The sequence below is a fragment of the Panthera tigris genome, chromosome D4 (assembly GCF_018350195.1).
Source record: "Panthera tigris isolate Pti1 chromosome D4, P.tigris_Pti1_mat1.1, whole genome shotgun sequence".
NCBI lineage: Eukaryota > Metazoa > Chordata > Mammalia > Carnivora > Felidae > Panthera > Panthera tigris.
The window spans coordinates 30,371,824-30,389,384 of NC_056672.1; the positions used below are offsets into that span (position 1 = coordinate 30,371,824).

At 37.7% G+C, this 17,561-nt stretch overlaps 1 protein-coding gene across 3 annotated transcripts in view; it reads left to right on the forward strand.

The window, feature by feature from the left end:
- HABP4 (hyaluronan binding protein 4) overlaps positions 1 to 17,561 on the forward strand; it is a 40,183-nt gene that overhangs the window by 18,406 nt on the left and 4,216 nt on the right. For all 3 annotated transcript variants that reach the window (XM_042965049.1, XM_042965048.1, XM_042965047.1), the window contains 2 exons: positions 5,323 to 5,406; positions 16,770 to 16,941. In XM_042965049.1, coding sequence (XP_042820983.1) covers positions 5,323 to 5,406; positions 16,770 to 16,941 — 256 coding nt within the window. The remainder of the gene's footprint in view (positions 1 to 5,322; positions 5,407 to 16,769; positions 16,942 to 17,561) is intronic.

Genomic DNA, 17,561 nt, shown 5'->3' on the forward strand with positions numbered 1-17,561 from the left:
CTCAGTGTGGTTTTGATTTGTATTTCCCTGATTTGTATATCCCTGAGTGATATTGAACATCTTTTCATGTGTCTGTTGGCCATCTTCTTTGGAAAAAATGTCTATTCATGTCTTCTGCCCATTTCTTCACTGGATTATTTGTTTTTCAGGTGTGGAGTTTGGTTAGTTCTTTATAGATTTTAGATACTAGCCTTTTATTTGATATGTCATTGGCCAATATCTTTTCCCATTCTGTCAGTTGCCTTTTAGTTTTGTTGATTGTTTCCTTTGTGGTGCAGAAGCTTTTTATCTTGATGAGGTCCCAATAGTTCATTTTGCTTTTAATTTCCTTCCTTTGGAGACATGTCAAGCAAGAAATTGCTGCAGCTGAGGTCAAAGAGGTTGTTGCCTATTTTCTCCTCTAGGGTTTTAATGGTTTCCTGTCTCACATTTAGGTCTTTCATCCATTTTGAGTTTATTTTTGTGTATGGTGTAAGTAAGTGGCCCAAGTTCATTCTTCTGCATGTTGCTGTCCAGTTCTCCCAGTACCATTTGCTAAAGAGACTGTCTTTTTTCCAGTGGGTACTCTTTCCTGTTTTGTCAAAGATTAGTTGGCCATACATTTGTAGGTCCAATTCAGGGTTCTCTATTCTATTCCATTGGTCTATGTGTCTGTTCTTGTGCCAGTACCATACTGTCTTGATGATTACAACTTTGTAGTAGAGGCTAAACTCCAGGATTGTGACGCCTTGGTTTTTTTTTTTTTTTTCCAACATAACTTTGGCTATTCGAGGTCTTTTGTGGTTCCATACAAATTTTAGGATTGTTTGTTCTAACTTTGAGAAGAATGCTGGTGCAATTTTGATTGAGATTGCATTGAATGTGTAGATTGCTTTGGGAAGTTTATATGTCTTAATCCCCTTTACCTATTTTGCCCATTCTCCTCCACCCCCATGCTCCTCTAGGAACTGCCAATTTGTTCTCTGTATTTGAGTCTTTTTTTTCTTCATTTGTTTTGTTATTTAAATTCCACATGTGAGTGAAATCATAGGATATTTATCTTTCTCTGACTTATTTCACTTAACATAAATACCTTTGGGTCCATCCGTGTTGTTGCGAATGGCAAGACTTTATTCTTTTTTATGGCTGAGTAATATTCCATTGTATGTATATAATACAATTTTATCCATTCATCTGTCAATGGGCAATTAGGTTTCTTCCATACTTTGGCTATTATAAATAATGCTTAATTATAAAAGGGGTGCATATATCTTTTAAAATTCGTCTTTTCATTTGGGGCAGGGGGAATAAATACCCGGAGGGGTCATTACTGGATCGTATGGTAATTCTGTTTTGTTTGAGGAACCTCCATGCTATTTTCCATAGTGGTTGTACCAATTTACATACCCAATGGCAGTACACAAGGATTCCCTTTTCTCCACATCCTCACCAACACTTGTTACTTCTTGTCTTTTTGATATTAGCTATTCTGATTGGTGTAAGGGTATATATATCATTGTGGTTTTGATTTTTGCATTTCCCTGATGAGGAGTGGTGTTGAGCATCTTTTCATATGTATGTTGACCATATGTCTAGTCAAGTCCTCTGCCTATTTTTTAATCGGACTCTTAGTTTTTTTGGTGTTGAGTTCTAGGAGTTCTTTATATATTTTGGATATTGATCCCTTTTTCAATATATCATTTTCAAAAATCTTCTCCCATTCAACAGATTGCCTTTTCATTTTTTTCATGGTTTCTTCCACTGTGCAAAAGCTTTTTATTTAGTTTGATGTAGTCCCAGTAGCCTATTTTTGCTTTTGTTTCCCTTGGCTGAGGAGACAGATACAGAAAAATATTGCTAAACAGATGTCTAAGAGTATACTGCCTATGATTGGGGGTTTCTTGTTGGGGTGGGGGTATTTTATGGTTTCAGTTTTTACATTTAGGTCTTTAATCCATTTTGAGTTTATTTTTGTGTGTGGTGTATAAGAAAGTGGTCCAGTTTCATTCTTTTGCATGTAGCTGTTTAGGTTTCCCCAACACCACTTATTGAAGAAGTTGTCTTTTCACCACTGTGTATTATTGCCTCCTTTGTCATAGATTAATTGACCATATAAGCATGGGATTAACTCTGTGCTCTCTTCTGTTACATTGATCTATGGTCTTTATTTTTATGCCAGTCCACTACTGTTTTGTTAATAGAGCTTTGTAGTATAGTTTTAAATCTGGGATTGTAATATATTCAGCTTTATTGTTCTTTCTCAAGAGAGCTTTGGCTATTTGAGGTCTTTTGTGGTTCCATACAAATTTTAGGATTGCTTGTTTCTAGTTCTGTGAAAAATACCATTGGCATTTTGATGGGGATTGCATTGAATCTAAGATTACTTTGAGTAGTGTGGACATTTTAACAATATTAATTCTTCCAACCCATGAATATAGAATATCTTCTCATTTATTTGTGTTGTCTTCAATTTCTTTTACCAATGTCCTATAGTTTTCAAAGTAGAGGTCTTTTAACTCCTTGGTTCAGTTTATTCATAGGCATGCTATTCTCTTTAATGTAATTGTAAATGGGGTTGTTTTTGTAATGTCTCTGCTGGTTCGTTATTAATGTATAGAAATGCAACAGATTTCTGTAGATTAATTTTGTATCCTGCAATTTTACTGAAATCATTTATTAGTTCTAATAGTTTTCTGGTGAGTTATTTACTGTTTTCTATGTATAGTATCATGTCATCTGCAAATAGTGACAGTTTTCTTCTTACCTATTTAGATCCCTTTACTTTTTTTTTTTTTTTTTGGTCTGATTGGTGTGGCTAGGACTTTCAGTACTATGTTGAATAAAAGTGATAGAATGGACATCCTTGTTTTGTTCCTGATCTTAGAGGAAACACTTTAAGCTTTTCACCATTGAGTATGATGTTAGCTGTGAGTTTTCATATATGGCCTTTATTATATTGAGGTGTGTTCCCTCTATACCCACTTTGTTGAGAGTTTTTATCATGAATGGATGTTGAATTTTGTCAAATGCTTTTTCAGCATCTATTGAGATGATCATATCATTTTCATCCTTCATTTTGTTAATATAGTATATCACATTGATTGATTTGCAGGTATTGAATCATCCTTGCATCCCTGGAATAAGTCCAATGTGATTATGGTGAATGATCCTTTTAATGTGTTGTTGAATGCTGTTTGCTAATAATATTTTGTTAAGGAGTTTTACATGAATGTTCATCAGGGATATTGGTCTGTAATTCTTTCTGTATTGTTTTTGTTTTGAGTTTGGTGTGAGGGTAATGCTGGCCTCATAGAATTAATTTGGAAATACTTCTTCCTCTTCCATTTTTTGGGATATGAGAAGAGTATGTATTAACTCTTCTTTAAATATGTGATAGAATTTACCTGTGAAACCATCTACTCCTGGAGTTTTTTTGATTACTAACTCAATTTTGATATTAGTAATTGGCCAATTACAGATTTTTTTTTCCTGATTCAGTCTTAGAAGATTGTATGTTTCTAGGAATTTACCCATTTCTTCTAGTTGTCCAATTTTTTGGTGTATAAGAATCTAATGATTCTTTGTATTTCTGTGATGTCAGTTGTAAATTCTCTTTCATTTGTGATTTTATTTGAGTCCTCTTTTTTTTTTTTCCTTGATGAATCTGGCTAAAAGTTTATTTAATTAGTCTTTTCAGAGAATTAGCTCTTAGTTTTGTGGATCTTTTCATTATGTTTTTAGGCTCTATTTCATTTATTTCTTCTCTGATCTTATTTCTTTTCTTCTACTCATGTTGGGCTTTGTTCCTCTTTTTCTAGTTCCTTTAGGTGTAGGGTTAGATTGTTTGAGATTTTTCTTATTTTTTGAGGTAGGCCTGGATCACTATAAACTTCCCTTTGAGAGCTGCTTTTGCTGTGTCCCAAAGATTTTGGACCATGGTGTTTTCATTTCATTTGTGTCAAGGTATTTTTGATATCCTCTTTGATTTCTTCATTGACCCATTGGTTTTTTAGTAGCATGTCGCTTAGCATCCACATGTTTGTGTTTTTTCCAGTTTTATTCTTGTAATTGACTTCTGGCTTTATAGTGTTGTGATCAGAAAAGATTCCTGATACGATTTCAGTCTTTTAAATTTATTAGGATGCGTTTTGTGGCCTACCATGTGATTTATCCTCGAGAATGTTCCATGCATACTTGAAAAGAATATGTATTCTGCTGTTTGGAGATGGTTTGTTTTATGTCTGTTAAGTCCATCTGGTCTAATGTGTCTTTCAAAGCTACTGATTGATTTTCTGTCTGGATGATTTGTCCATTAATGTAAGTGGGATGTTAAAGTGTTGTACTATTATTGTATCACTGTTGATTTCTCCCTTTATGTCTGTTTAATGTTGCTTTTTGTTCAGGTGCTCCTGTGGCAAGTGCAGAGATATTTACAATTGTTACATTCTCTTCTTAGATCGATCTTTTTATCATTATGTAATCCCCTTTGTCTCTTGTTATGGTTTTTGTTTAAAGTCTATTTTGTCTGATATAAATATTGCCACCCCAGCTTTTTTTTTTTTTTTTTTTTGCTTCTATTTGCATGGTAAATGTTTTTTCCGTCTCTTCACTTTGTCCGTGTGTGTCTTTAGGTGTGAGTGAGTCTCCTGTAGGCAGCATAGAGATGGGTCTTATCCATTCAGTCACCCTGTGTCTTTTATTGGAGCATTTAATCCATTTACATTTAAAGTAATTATTGATAGGCATGTATTACTATCATTTTGTTAATCATTTTCTGGTTGTTTTTCATTTCTGTTCCTTTCTTCTTTTCTTTCTTCCCTTGTGATTTGATGACTTTCTTAATGTTATGTTTAGATTCCGTTCTCTTTATTTTTTGTGTCTGTTGTAGGCTTTTGGTTTGTGGGTACTGTGAGGTTCATATATAACATCCTGTGTATTTAGCAGTCTGTGTTAAATTGATGGTCACTGAAGTTTGAACACATATTAAAAGCACAGGTTGAGAAATTTTATGGCCCCTTTTAATATTTGGAATTTCCTAGGACAGTAAGCATCTTAAATAATTGTTCTGGTCTTTTATAATCTGTTTTAACTTTAGGCCATTCATAGAAAGTTCTATTTCTAAAAGTACTTTTAACATTTTTAAAAATAATTTCAATGGATTAGCAATTTATAACATTTTGTCATTTTTATTTTGATGTGGGTTACCTATATGTGTATGTAATTTTTTGAATGAGATTTACTTAAGAAAAAGGACATTGGAATTTTTTTTTTTCTATCTTGAATATATAAAAGCATTGATGTGAACATATTTGTGTGACTAGAGCAATTCTCACTGCTTTTCAGTGACGTGGAGCAGACTGCACCAATGGAAGAGACCACAGCGGTGGAAGAGTCCCCGGGCCCCCTGGAGGAGGAATCTCCAGCCAAGTGGGTGTTTTACTCATTTTTCCCATGAGTTGGTGTTGGCCTTGTTCTTAACGATTTCTAAGAGCGCTTCACAGAACAAGGAGCTCAGCCTTTTGTTATATCACAGAAGGTTGACCTTAATGTATTAGTGAATAATCAAACTAATTAATAATTCAAATAATCTAATGAATGATTATTAATGATAATTAATGAGTTAAATTTAAGTATCCCATCCAGTGCCCACAACCTCTTTTCCATCGGCGTCCTGTTCTGCATTATTCTCCCTCTTATCAGTACCCTCGTCTCTCGTTCCTTTATTCTCTCTGTGTCCATCCTCCCTCTTTTCTTCATGGAGCTTAGGTCCCTGGTCCACCTCTAGTGTCCTTGCCCAGTCCTTAACCTCCTTTGCCTCTGGATCTTCTGTTGTGCCTTGCAGGCAAAACCTGCCTCCTGGATGACCACTGGCTGGCTGCCCTCTCTCTGCCTGCACTGGCCAGCTGAGCACTGCCAACAGCAGAGCCGACAGGAACCCCTGTAAATTGTTGATCACCTGCATTCTGAAATAAGCCCTTAACACTGCCCATCAGTCCCCTTTTCTGGGGCTCATTCTTTCTCCCACCCTCTACAATGACCAATTCCATCCTTCTTGTATCCTCTAAGCCCTGACACTGTCCCCACTTTACTCTTCCCCCACCCTTCCCATACCTGCACCTCCTCTTTTACTTTCTCGACATAACTTTGCCTCCTATGTCACACAGAAATTGAGAGCCACCAGCTGGGAAGTTTATCATCTTCCCGCTCTTAAAGGTACAAACCCACCTGTGCCTGCATACCTCCTAGCCTCCTTCCCTCATGGTAGGAAAGAGGCACCATCTCTCCTGCCACTTCTTCAGGCTTTGAATCCTGTCTCCTGCTGACTGCATGGAAACCTCACACCGTCAGTCAGCTCCTTCCTCATGAGTCTGCTTACCTTCCTCCCAACTCAGGTCTTCATCAACAGTTTAAACGTGCTCAGTGTCTCCTATTTTAAGTCTTCTACTCTTGCCCCACATTCTCATTTAGCTGCCTTTTTTCAGGGTTGTGTGTACTCTTCCTTCACTTCCTCCCTCTCACTTATGCCTCACTTCACTCCAGATCTGGCTCTGTCCCCATTGCCCTTTGGAAACAGTCACCACATGTCTCCACACCTAATAGATGTTTCGTCTGCATCTTTCTTGACCTGTCAGAGCATTTGACTTTATTGATTTCTTCTTAAGCTCTCTTTCCCTGATTTCTGTGATGTCTGCACTCTTCTGGTTTTCCCACTGCTTCTCAGCTTCTCCTCTACAGACTCATCCTTGTTTTTCTGGTCTTTTAAAATGTCAAGTTCTTTATGGCTCTGCCTTAGGCCCTCTTCTCTTTAGTGTCTTTTATAGGATCTCCCGTACCCCTGCAGCTCGGGTCATCATTCATGTATCAACTCCAGAATGTATACCTCTGGCTCTCACCTTCCACCTGGGCTCCAGGTGTGTGTTTCTAGCTGCTTGCTCTGGATATCTCCCCATGGATATTTCAGATCTCCCACTCCGCGTGTCCAGGAGAAGTCTGTCTTCATTACGTATTTCCATCTTGTGGAGCAGCCCATCACCATCCATCCAGCTGCACAAACCAGAAACCTAGGAGTCATCCTTGAGACTTCCTTCCTCTTGACCCCCTCCCTTCCCCAAATTCAGTCTGTCACCCTGCCCTGGTGATTGTACCTTCTCTTCTCCTCTCTGCTCATCACCATCATCTCATCCAACCTGTCACCACAACTCCTTATGGGCTCCCTGCTTTCTCATCTGGGACAAGCCCATTTCTGCACCACAGTGGCTTTCACACTAACATTCTGATTGTCATGCACCCACCCCTCATGCAAGACCCCCCGTGGCTTGCTGTTCTCTTCCTATCCCTTGACCTGACCTGCAGGGTCCTGCGTGGTCTATACCCTGCAGAGCTCTCAAGTGCAGCCATTCGTGTACCTTCTCTGGGTTTATCATGTTGCCCTTATGTCATGTTCTCAAGGACCTTTCCCCTACCCCTGTCCTATACATGCCAAAGCGCTTCAGCAAGTGCTGTTGCCTTTCCCCCCACCCCATACCTCTCCAAATTCCCTTCCCCCTTCACTGATTTAACTCTTCTCATCCTTCAGCTGCCAAGAAGCAAGGTGTCTAGTGGTTAAGAGCACAGACCCCAAGCCAGAGTGTGGGTTCAAATCTCAGCTCTGTCACTCATTAGTTTGGGCAAGTTATTTATTCTGTCTGTTCCAGTTTTCTTCACATGTAAAATGGGAATAATAATAGTACCTACATCATAAGGTTGTTATAAGGATTGTGTGTGTGTGTGTGTGTGTGTGTGTGTGTGTGTATCTGTCAGTCACAGAGTGGGGCCTGGCATGTAGTTAATGCTATATAAATATCTGCTATTATTATTGCAAAAGTAAAATGCTGCAATGATTGATAATTATGAAAGCTGTTAATTTACTGTTCAAAACAACCAAGAAGTGTATTCAAGTAAAGAGAGAAATTAACAATATGAATATTTAGACAGTGATTTAACTAAGGAAGTAGATTAACAGTTTACATAAATGTTGAAAAAGTGAGTTAAACTAGATCCCTTCAGGAAAAATGGTATCTTTTTTGAGCCAATAAACCATTTATACAAATTCAGGTTATGTAAGGCAGAATAATAAATTATAGCATAACTCTGTGGAATTGATTGAGATACCCTTGCTTTCCTAATATTAAATAGACAAAATAGTTCTCTCAGTCAGTTACTCTGAAAGACAGAATTCTAAATGGTTTGATGGCGGTCTCGTGTCTGCACGAGAGCCCAGCCCGCTTTCTCCCCTCCCCTGCCTGCAGTAGGCAGTGAGCATCTAGTTAGGTCTGCAGGAGCTGCGCGGCCGAGCAGCCACACTAGCAGACCAGTGGCCGACCGCGCTGCGACATTCTTGTCTCCGCACTGCCCCGTCACACTTTAAAGTTATCACTAAAATTCCTAGTAGTGCAGTTACAGGTTTATGATAATTTCAGAATTAGGTTTGTATTTGAGAAGTACATTCGATGATGGTGATGCTGTCTGATCTCAGCTTTTTCTCACGTTGATCTAACGCTCAGACTTTGGACGCCGAGCCAAAATGTATATTCAATGCGCCACTCAGTTTAGAACTTCCTGATAGATTAATTTAATATACCCTCACTTACATTCAAATGTACACCCCAAAGAAGATATATTTTCCTCAGATTGGACACGTTTTGTTGACAATTATATGTGCTGTGCCCTTCCTTCCTTCCCTCCTTCCCCCTTTCATCATAGAAGTATTGCATGTTCCTTAATCACATGGTGTCCTCGTGTCTGAAGATGCTTGTGACAACTTCTCGGGAGTATTTTGTTACAAGACTATAAGAATAAATCTAACATTTATAGAGCATTTGCTGTGTGCCAGGAACTCGAAATGCTTCCATGTCTTAACTCCTCAATCCTTTGCTGCCCTTTAGTGAAGGAGGAGATACTGTTACTATCCTCATATGGAGATACGGAGGTTAAAGGGCTTGCTAAGAAGTGGCAACTAGATGTGGGACCGACATTCATGCTCTTTCCTGTAGTGAATGGTAGGAACGGTTGAAAGTGCCACGAACGCTTTGAAGTTTGCTCCAAAGAACTGAACAGGGGAGAAGCTGCTGGTTCTGTGAGCAGAGGAGGGGGCTGCTGGGGTTGCTGAGGACTTTCCTATTCAGTAACATGGAATGACATTCCCTTCCTTCCTTAAAAATAAAAAAGCCATTATGAAAAGAGTGTTAAAGAAGCATCATTACAAAATACCTGCAGTGAAATATTTTTCATTGTAATTCATTTCCAAGTATTTTTGCTTAGTGAAGATTGTCCTGTGTTGAATTTTCTTAAAGCTGGAAAACACCTCTTTAAAATTTATATGGCAAATTTCTGAGGAGCTCAAAGTTTAGCATGAAATTCACTTCAATTTCAGTACTTGGGAAGGAAGGAAGAGGTGTTACTTACACGTCAGTTTAAATCCACTTGCCCTGGTTAAGTATTTAGTTCATAAAATGTTATTTCTAGAACCCACTTTTTTTGGTTCCCTGCACCCTTTCATATATTGAGGTGAAAGATATTGCCTGAATGGATATTTGGACGTTTGGTGTTACGTATGTTTTCTGTGCCCACATCTTGACTCTCTTCCGTCTCCGTGCATTTCTCTGTCCTCTTATTCCCTCAAGGTGGTGGAGTCTGGGCTTTGGAGATGGAATGTATAGGTATGCAACATGGCTCTTTTGTTTGTGAGCTATATGACTCTGCCTCAGTTTCCTTACCTATAAAATGGAGCTATTAATTGGAGCTAACTTGTGGGATTAATTGTCACGACCAAATTAACGTAAAGTCCTTTGAATAGCATTTGGCACCTAGGAAGCATTCAGTAAATGTTACCATTATTGCCCCATTTATGTTTTAAATAAAGTAACAGTTTGTTAAAACAGTTCTATTTCTCCTATAATTTCACCCATATAGAAACAAATGTATAACTATCAAATTTGCATATAGCATTATTCACATTACAAGTCATAGATTAGACCATCTTATATCTATAAGCAGCTTTGATGGAAAATCATCTCCCAAGATTTTTGGTAATAGACCAAGAACTGTGAAGGACTTTGAATTAGTCAAAATGGGGGGGGGGTGCTGTTAAATTTGGAGGATGTAAATAGCAATTACAATGCTTTTATAACTGTTAGAAATATAACTGCTTTCATCCCTCCTGGAACTGAGGGATTAATTATACATCTCTTCCTGTTGAAAATCCAGTCTTTGGTAAAACTGCCAGTAAAAACTGCATTTAGTGCCAATTCAAATAGGATGGAAATGGGATCTGCCTCACAGAACTTTCATAGAATGTGTTTTTTGTAATAATCTGTAGTGAATAGAGAATAAGGTTAAGGAGTCTGTCCTTGGTGATTTTGTACTGCTCCCAACACGGCTTGTTGCAATGACAAATGGCAGAGGAGAATGTACAGGGGCATCTGTATGTATACTTGTGAATGGAGTGCCCCAGAGTGAACAGGGTCAGGTGATCATTTTCAAGGAGGGAATCACTTGCAGCAAATGCTCTTTTCTGAGCTCTCCACTGTTTGCTTCACTTTGGGTGTGTCTATGTATCAACTTAAAGACTATATTTCTTTTTTTTTTTTTATAATTTTTTAAAATATTTTTTTAATGTTTTATTTATTTTTGAGAGAGAGAGAGAGAGGCAGAGTACAAGCAGGGGAGGGGCGGAGAGAGAGAGGGAGACACAGAATCCCAAGAAGGCTCTAGGCTCTGAGCTCTCAACACAGAGCCTGACGTGGGGCTCAAACTCATGAACCGCGAGATCATGACCTGAGCTGAAGTCGAATGCTCAACCGACTGAGCCACTCAGGCACCCCCAAAATGTTTATTTTTGAGAGAGAGAGAGAATGAACACAATTGGGGGAGGGGAAGAGAGAGAGGGAGACACAGAATCCAGAGCAGGCTCCAGGCTCTGAGGTGTTAGCGTAGCCAGAAACAGGGCTCAAACCCAACCATGAGATCATGACCTGAGCCAAAGTCAGATACTTAACCAACTGAGCCACCCAGGCACCCCAAGACATGTAGAAGAATACATGAAATACAAGAAATGTATTTCTTATATGCCTTATCCTTTTTTGTTCTAGCCCTTTCATGTTTATATATGATGTTCTTTAAGATAAGCAAACAGAAAAAGTACTTCTTTTGTGGTCTTAACAAAAGATGTGTTCTTACTGAACTTTTTGGAATTTATTAACTTCTTTAGTTCATCCTAGTTATGAAAGAATCCTCAAATTTACAGCATCAGTTCTAGAAATCATAACTAGATTATAGTCTATAATCAGAATAGCCTCCTAGAAATCAGCTCTGATTATTTCCTAATTCTGTCACAAGTAGCCTAAAGAACCTTTATGAACCCTTAATATTTATTTTCAGCTCTGTATTAGAAGATTATATCACTGAAAGATGTATATAAAATAATAGTATAATGAACCTCTAAGTTATTCAACTTAAAATTTTATCAAATCATGACCATTCTTGTTTCATGTATGTCTCTACCCACTTCCTCTTCTGTCAGGATATCATATTCATTCATAAATGTTTCACGAAGTTATATCTAAAGGTCTGCTCTTTTTAACTGGAGTAGTGTTATCCCATCTAAAGTTTTTAACAATTCCTTAAATATCTGGGCAGTTTGTCAGTTTCCCTGATTATCTCAAAATCTCTTTTTAAAACAACTTACTTGTTTGAATTAATATTGAAATATACATCTCAATTGGCATATCTCATTTTTTTTAAACAGTACTGAGAGTTCACATCCAACGAGTGACATATATTTAGTATGTACAGTTTTACAAGCTTTGACAACCATATATACTTGTAAAACCATTACCACAATCAAAATAATGAGCATATTCATCAACCCAAAAAGTTTCCTTTTATCCTTTTGTAATCCCTCCCTCCTGCCCCTTTCCCCCAGGCAGCCAGTGATCTACTTTTCGTCACTAAAGATTAGTTTGCAATTGCTACAGTTTTATATAAATGCAATCACACATCATATATTCTTTTTTTGTCTTGTGTTCTTTCACTGAGCATACTTCTTTTGAGATGCATCCATGTTGCTGCATGTATCAATATTTCGTTCCTTTTTATTGTCAAGCAGTATTCCACTGTACAGATAGACTGCAGTTTCTTCATCTGTCTACCTGATGGTCATTTGGGTTGTTTCCAGTTCTTGCTATTACAAATAAAATTGCTGTGGACATTTTTGTGTAGTCTTGGTGGAGTATACATTTTCACGTCTCCTGTGTAAATGCCTAGGGGTGGAATGGTTGGACTATATGGCAGGTGTATGTATAACTTTTTAAAGAAACTGCCAGGCTCTTTTCTGAAGTGGTTTTTCCAGCTTTTACAATGTTTAGCCATTATGATAGGTTTATATCTCATTGTGGTTTTAATTTACATTTCCCTATTGACTAATGACATTAAGCACTTTTTCACAGGTTATTTGCCATCTATATATCTTTATTAAAATAAAGAGTGTTGAAATTGCCCATTTTCTAACTATTTCTTATTACTGTGTTTTGAGAGTTCTTCATATATTCTGGATTCAAGCCCTTTATCAGATATATGATTTTCCAGTATTTTCTTCCAATCTGTAGCCTTCTTTTCTTTCTCTTGACAGTGTCTTTTGAAAAGCAGAAGTTTTAAATTTTGATTAAATCCACTTTATCAATTTTTTTTTCTTTTATTGATCTTGCTTTTGGTCTCAAATGTAAGAAATCTTTGCTCAGTTTAGTACCACAAAGGTTTTCTCCTATAAGTTTAATGATTTGGGCTTTTGTATTTAGGTCTGTGATCCATTTGAGTTGATTTTTGTATACAGTGTGAGGTGTGGATCAAAGTTCCCTTTTTTTTCATTTTGGTATATGTATATCCAGTTATTCCAGCACATGAAATACCATTGTTAAAATGTGCAGGCCTATTTCTGTACTTTATATTTTGTTCCATTGGTCTGTTTATATTACACTAATATTACACTATCTTGATTATTCTTAAGTCACTGTTAATCTATATGTTCTCTCTTTCCCTTGTAATTTATTTGTCTAAGAAACTGGGTCATATGTCCACAAAATGTTTCCCAGAGTCAGAATTTTACTCAGTGCCTCCCTGCAGGCAATGGTATGCTGGTAAATACTCAACATCTGGCTCTCTAGAATGAAAAAGCCTGGATCTGTTGGCACTTGCTGGTTTTTGTGGTGTAAATATTTCCACCATGGCTGATTTAAAACTACCACTGTGTCATACTGAACGCAGAGTTGGGAAGAGATAAACAATAGTACGCTATTATGTAACATTTTCACTATGCACATACATTAGGTATAATAAACCCCAAGAGCGTGGATAAAGGTACAATATAGTGGAATAATTAGGGAATAATGAATTGTGATTATTACCTTTAGTATAGCTAATTATAATTTATATAATTTAATTTTTAATAATAATCTAATAATAATTAAATAATAATAATTAAATAATAATTTGATTTAATAATAATAATAACTGGCCGTGAGCCAGTTCGAACTGGTGCAAGTTAATTCCAATGTGACACTTTTGTAGAGTAGTTGAACATGTTCTCTGTCCCCTGTTTGGGGCACCTGGATGGCTCAGTTGGTTAAGCGTCCAACTCTTGATTTTGGCTCAGGTCATGATCTCACGGTTTGTGGGATTGAGCCCCACATTGGGCTCTACACTGACATTACATAGCCTGCTTGGGTTTTGCTCTCCCCATCTCCCTCTGCCCCTCCCCTGCTCACACTTACTTTCTCTCTCAAAATAAATTTAAAAATAAAGAAAAAGAGTTGGATGCTTAACGGACTAAGCCACCCAGGCACCCCACTGGCTTGATATTTTAAAGTCCCTTTACAAATATGCCTGTTTTGAATGGTCTGTGATTAAGTTTCTCTCCTGATTTCACTAATAGTTTTCATATCATTAACCTATAATGTAGGACAAGTTACATTAGCCCTTCTGTGAAGGTATTAGATTTGATTCCCTTCCCACTCACCACCTAATTATTTTTTCTTGTAAACTTTATTGAGCTATAATTCCCATACTGCAAAATTCAGCCATTTAAACTGTACAATTCAGTGGTTTGGGGTATGTTACATAACACATATAACATAAAAATCACCATTTTAAGCATTTTCAAGTGTGCAGTTTAGTGGCATTAATTATATTCACATTGTGTGCAACCATTACCACCATCCATGTCCAGAACATTTCATCATCACAAACAGAAACTCCATGAAATAGTAAATCCCCACTTCTCCCTCCCCTTAACCCCTGGTAACCTCTATTTTTATCTCTATAAATTTGCCTATTCTAGATACCTCATATAAATGGAATATAATATTTGTCCTTTTGTGTCTGGCTTATTTCTTTCTTTTTGTATATTATCTTTTCATTTCTTTCTTTTTTGTGTATTATCTCTTTTTTTGGTGTTAAATACATACAACATAAAACTTACAATTTTAATCATTTTAGGTGTACAATTAAGTGACAGTGCATTTACAGTGTTATGTAACCATTGCCATTATCTAGTTCCAGAACATTTCCATTACCCCATTCCCATTAAGCAGTCATTCCCTGGCCTCCCTGTCCCCAGTCTCTGGCCACCATAATCTGCTCTTTGTCTCCATGAATTTGCCTTTTCTGGGTATTTCATATAAATGGAATCGTACGTAAACTTTTTGTGCCTGGTTTATTTCACTTAGCATAATGTTTTCAAGGTTTATTCATATTGTAACATGTATCAATACTTCATTTCGTCTTATAGCCAAATAGTATTCCACAGTATTAAAGATAGCATATTTTATCTACTCATCAGTTGATGGCCAGTCAAGCTGTTTCCACTCTTTGGCTATTGTGAATAATGCTGCTATAAACAGCATTATTAGGGGCACCTGGGTAGCTCAGTCGGTTAGGCATCCAACTTTGGCTCAGATCATGATCTCATAGTTTATGAGTTCGAGCCCCACATTGGGCTCACTGCTGTCAGCACAGAGCCTGCTTCAGATCCTCTGTCCCCCTCTCTCTCTGCCCCTCCCCCATTGGTTCTCTCTCTCTCAAAATAAATAAACTTAAAAAATAAATGAACAGTGTTATTTATGGCAGTGCCATGGTGTTTTCACACGGACATATGTTGTTGTTTCTCCTGGATGTGTAACTTAGAGTGGTATTGTCAGGTCAAATGGCAACTCTGTGTTTACATTTTTGAGAATTTGCCAGACTGTTTTTCCAGTGGTGTTTTTCCACACCATTTCACATCCCACCTCCCCCCACCCCGCCCCAGCAATGTATGAAGTTCCAATTTCTCCACATCCTCGCCAGCACTTGTTAAGTGTCTTTTTTATTCTAATCATCCTACTGAATGTGGAGTGGGTATAGGTCATTGTGGTTTTCATTTCCATTTCCCTGATGGTTAATGATATTGAACATCTTATTGGCTATTTGTATATCTTGTTTGGAAAAATGTCTATTCAGAGCATTGCCTGTTTTTCAGTTGGGTTATTTCTTTTCATTAAGTTGTACGTTGTAATCCTTTTTGTATCCAAGGTAAGTCCCTTATCAGATATATGATTTGCAAATGTTTTCTCCCATTCTGTGGATTGGCTTTTCACTTTCTTGATGGTGTCTTTTGAAGCACAAAAGTTGTCAGAAGTTTGGGGGTGATGTCCAGTTTATCTACTTTTTCTTTTAAGTTTACTTATTTTGAGGGAGAGCGCGCACGCACAGTGGGGAGAGGCAGAGAGAAGGAGAGGCAGAATCTTAAGCAGACTCCGCAACATCCGTGCAGAGCCCCATGCGGAGCTCAAACTCATGAACTGTGAGATCATGACCTGAGCCAAGATTAAGAGTCAGATGCTTAACCGACTGTGCCACCCAAGCACCCCTTTTTCTTTGTTGCTTACACTTTTAGTGTCACATGTAAGAAACCACTGCCTAATCTAAGGTCATGAAAGTTTATGCCTGTGTCGTCTTCTAAGCGGTTTATATTTCTAACTCTTATATTCATGGTGTGAGGTGGGGGTCCAACTTCTTTTTTTTGCACGTGGATACCCTGTTTTCCCAGCACCATTTGCTGAAAAGACCATTCTTTCTCCTTTGAATTGTCTTTGGCACCTGCTTGAAAAAAAAATCAATTGATTTTAAATGTGAGGATTTTTTTCTGGGCTCTGAAATTTATTCTATTGATCTATTCTTGAAGTCTCATGAATTTAAAGAGGATATTTACAAAAGTATGTATTTGTAACCCATTGTTTTATAACTCTGTTCATGGTTGCCTATGGTTGTTTTGTTCCAATAGTTTCTCCCTTTTCTTCTGCAATTTTATCTCATTTTGTATGTAATGCCATCTGGGAAGGGAGTGCCTGGTGGTCAAGTGTAATGCTAATGGGATGGTGCAGTTCCTATTTTTCAAAGACTGCTTTGAAAACAAGAAGTGGGGCAGCTGGCTGACTCAGTTGGTGGACTGTGTGACTCCTGATTTGGGGCTTGTGAGTTCAAGCCCCACATTGGGCATAGAGATTACTTAAAAAAATAAAAAAGAAAACAGACAGGAAGTATCTTCAGTTGGTAGTGACAGCATAAAATGATTAAAATATGGAAGCTTATAGTTCCGAGATTTTCTTACCTTATGTAAATATGAGATGCAGAACCATGAAAGTATGCTAATTAATAGTAATAACTTTTTCTTTGAGAAAGTAGACATTTTAGATCCATCAAAAACTTCTGATTTTTCATAGAGTTCCTGAGTTGGAGTTAGAAGAGGAAACTCAAGTTCAAGAGATGACCCTTGATGAGTGGAAAAATCTTCAAGAACAGACAAGACCAAAGCCTGAGTTTAACATCCGGAAACCTGAGTCCACTGTCCCTTCCAAAGCAGTGGTGATACACAAGTCCAAATATAGAGATGATGTAAGTATGACATTTTCTTGTCTAGAGGTAATCTTCATTCTTACCTTACTGGAAACCAGATGGAGCCTTTCCACTTCTAGTGTGAAAATGGGACATTGGTAGTTGGCATTCTAGTTTCTGCCTAAGACTAATCAGATATGATGTGTGCCTAATTTTATCTGTACCTGTATTGTTCATAAAAAGAGTTGAAACTTGGCCTGTCGACACTTCATACAAAGCAGTTTCAGTGACAGTGCATTTTCCGCTCAACCCACAGCTGTGCTTTGACTGTGCAAATACTGTATGTTAATTGCATCTCGTTTTTGTATCAAGAGAGGTACAGTGTCTCATGAATAGTGCCATTTCAAAGGGTAACTACTCCGCATTTCATGATTAGGTTAGATTTTCATCTCACGTTCTTAATAAGAGCATTTTATTGGGAGGAGTTGATCATTTGCAACCTGTCAGAGTTCTGTGCTGTGTTACTGCAGCAGTTCTGTCCCCGCCGTGTAACTGCCGCCACCCAGGAGGAGCCCCTGGGACAGTGCGGCTGCCTGGCCACACCCTGCTGTCGCAGCCAGGATTGCTCACATTGTTCCTCCCTCCCGTGAGGGCCTTGCTCTTCATGCTTTGTGTTCAGG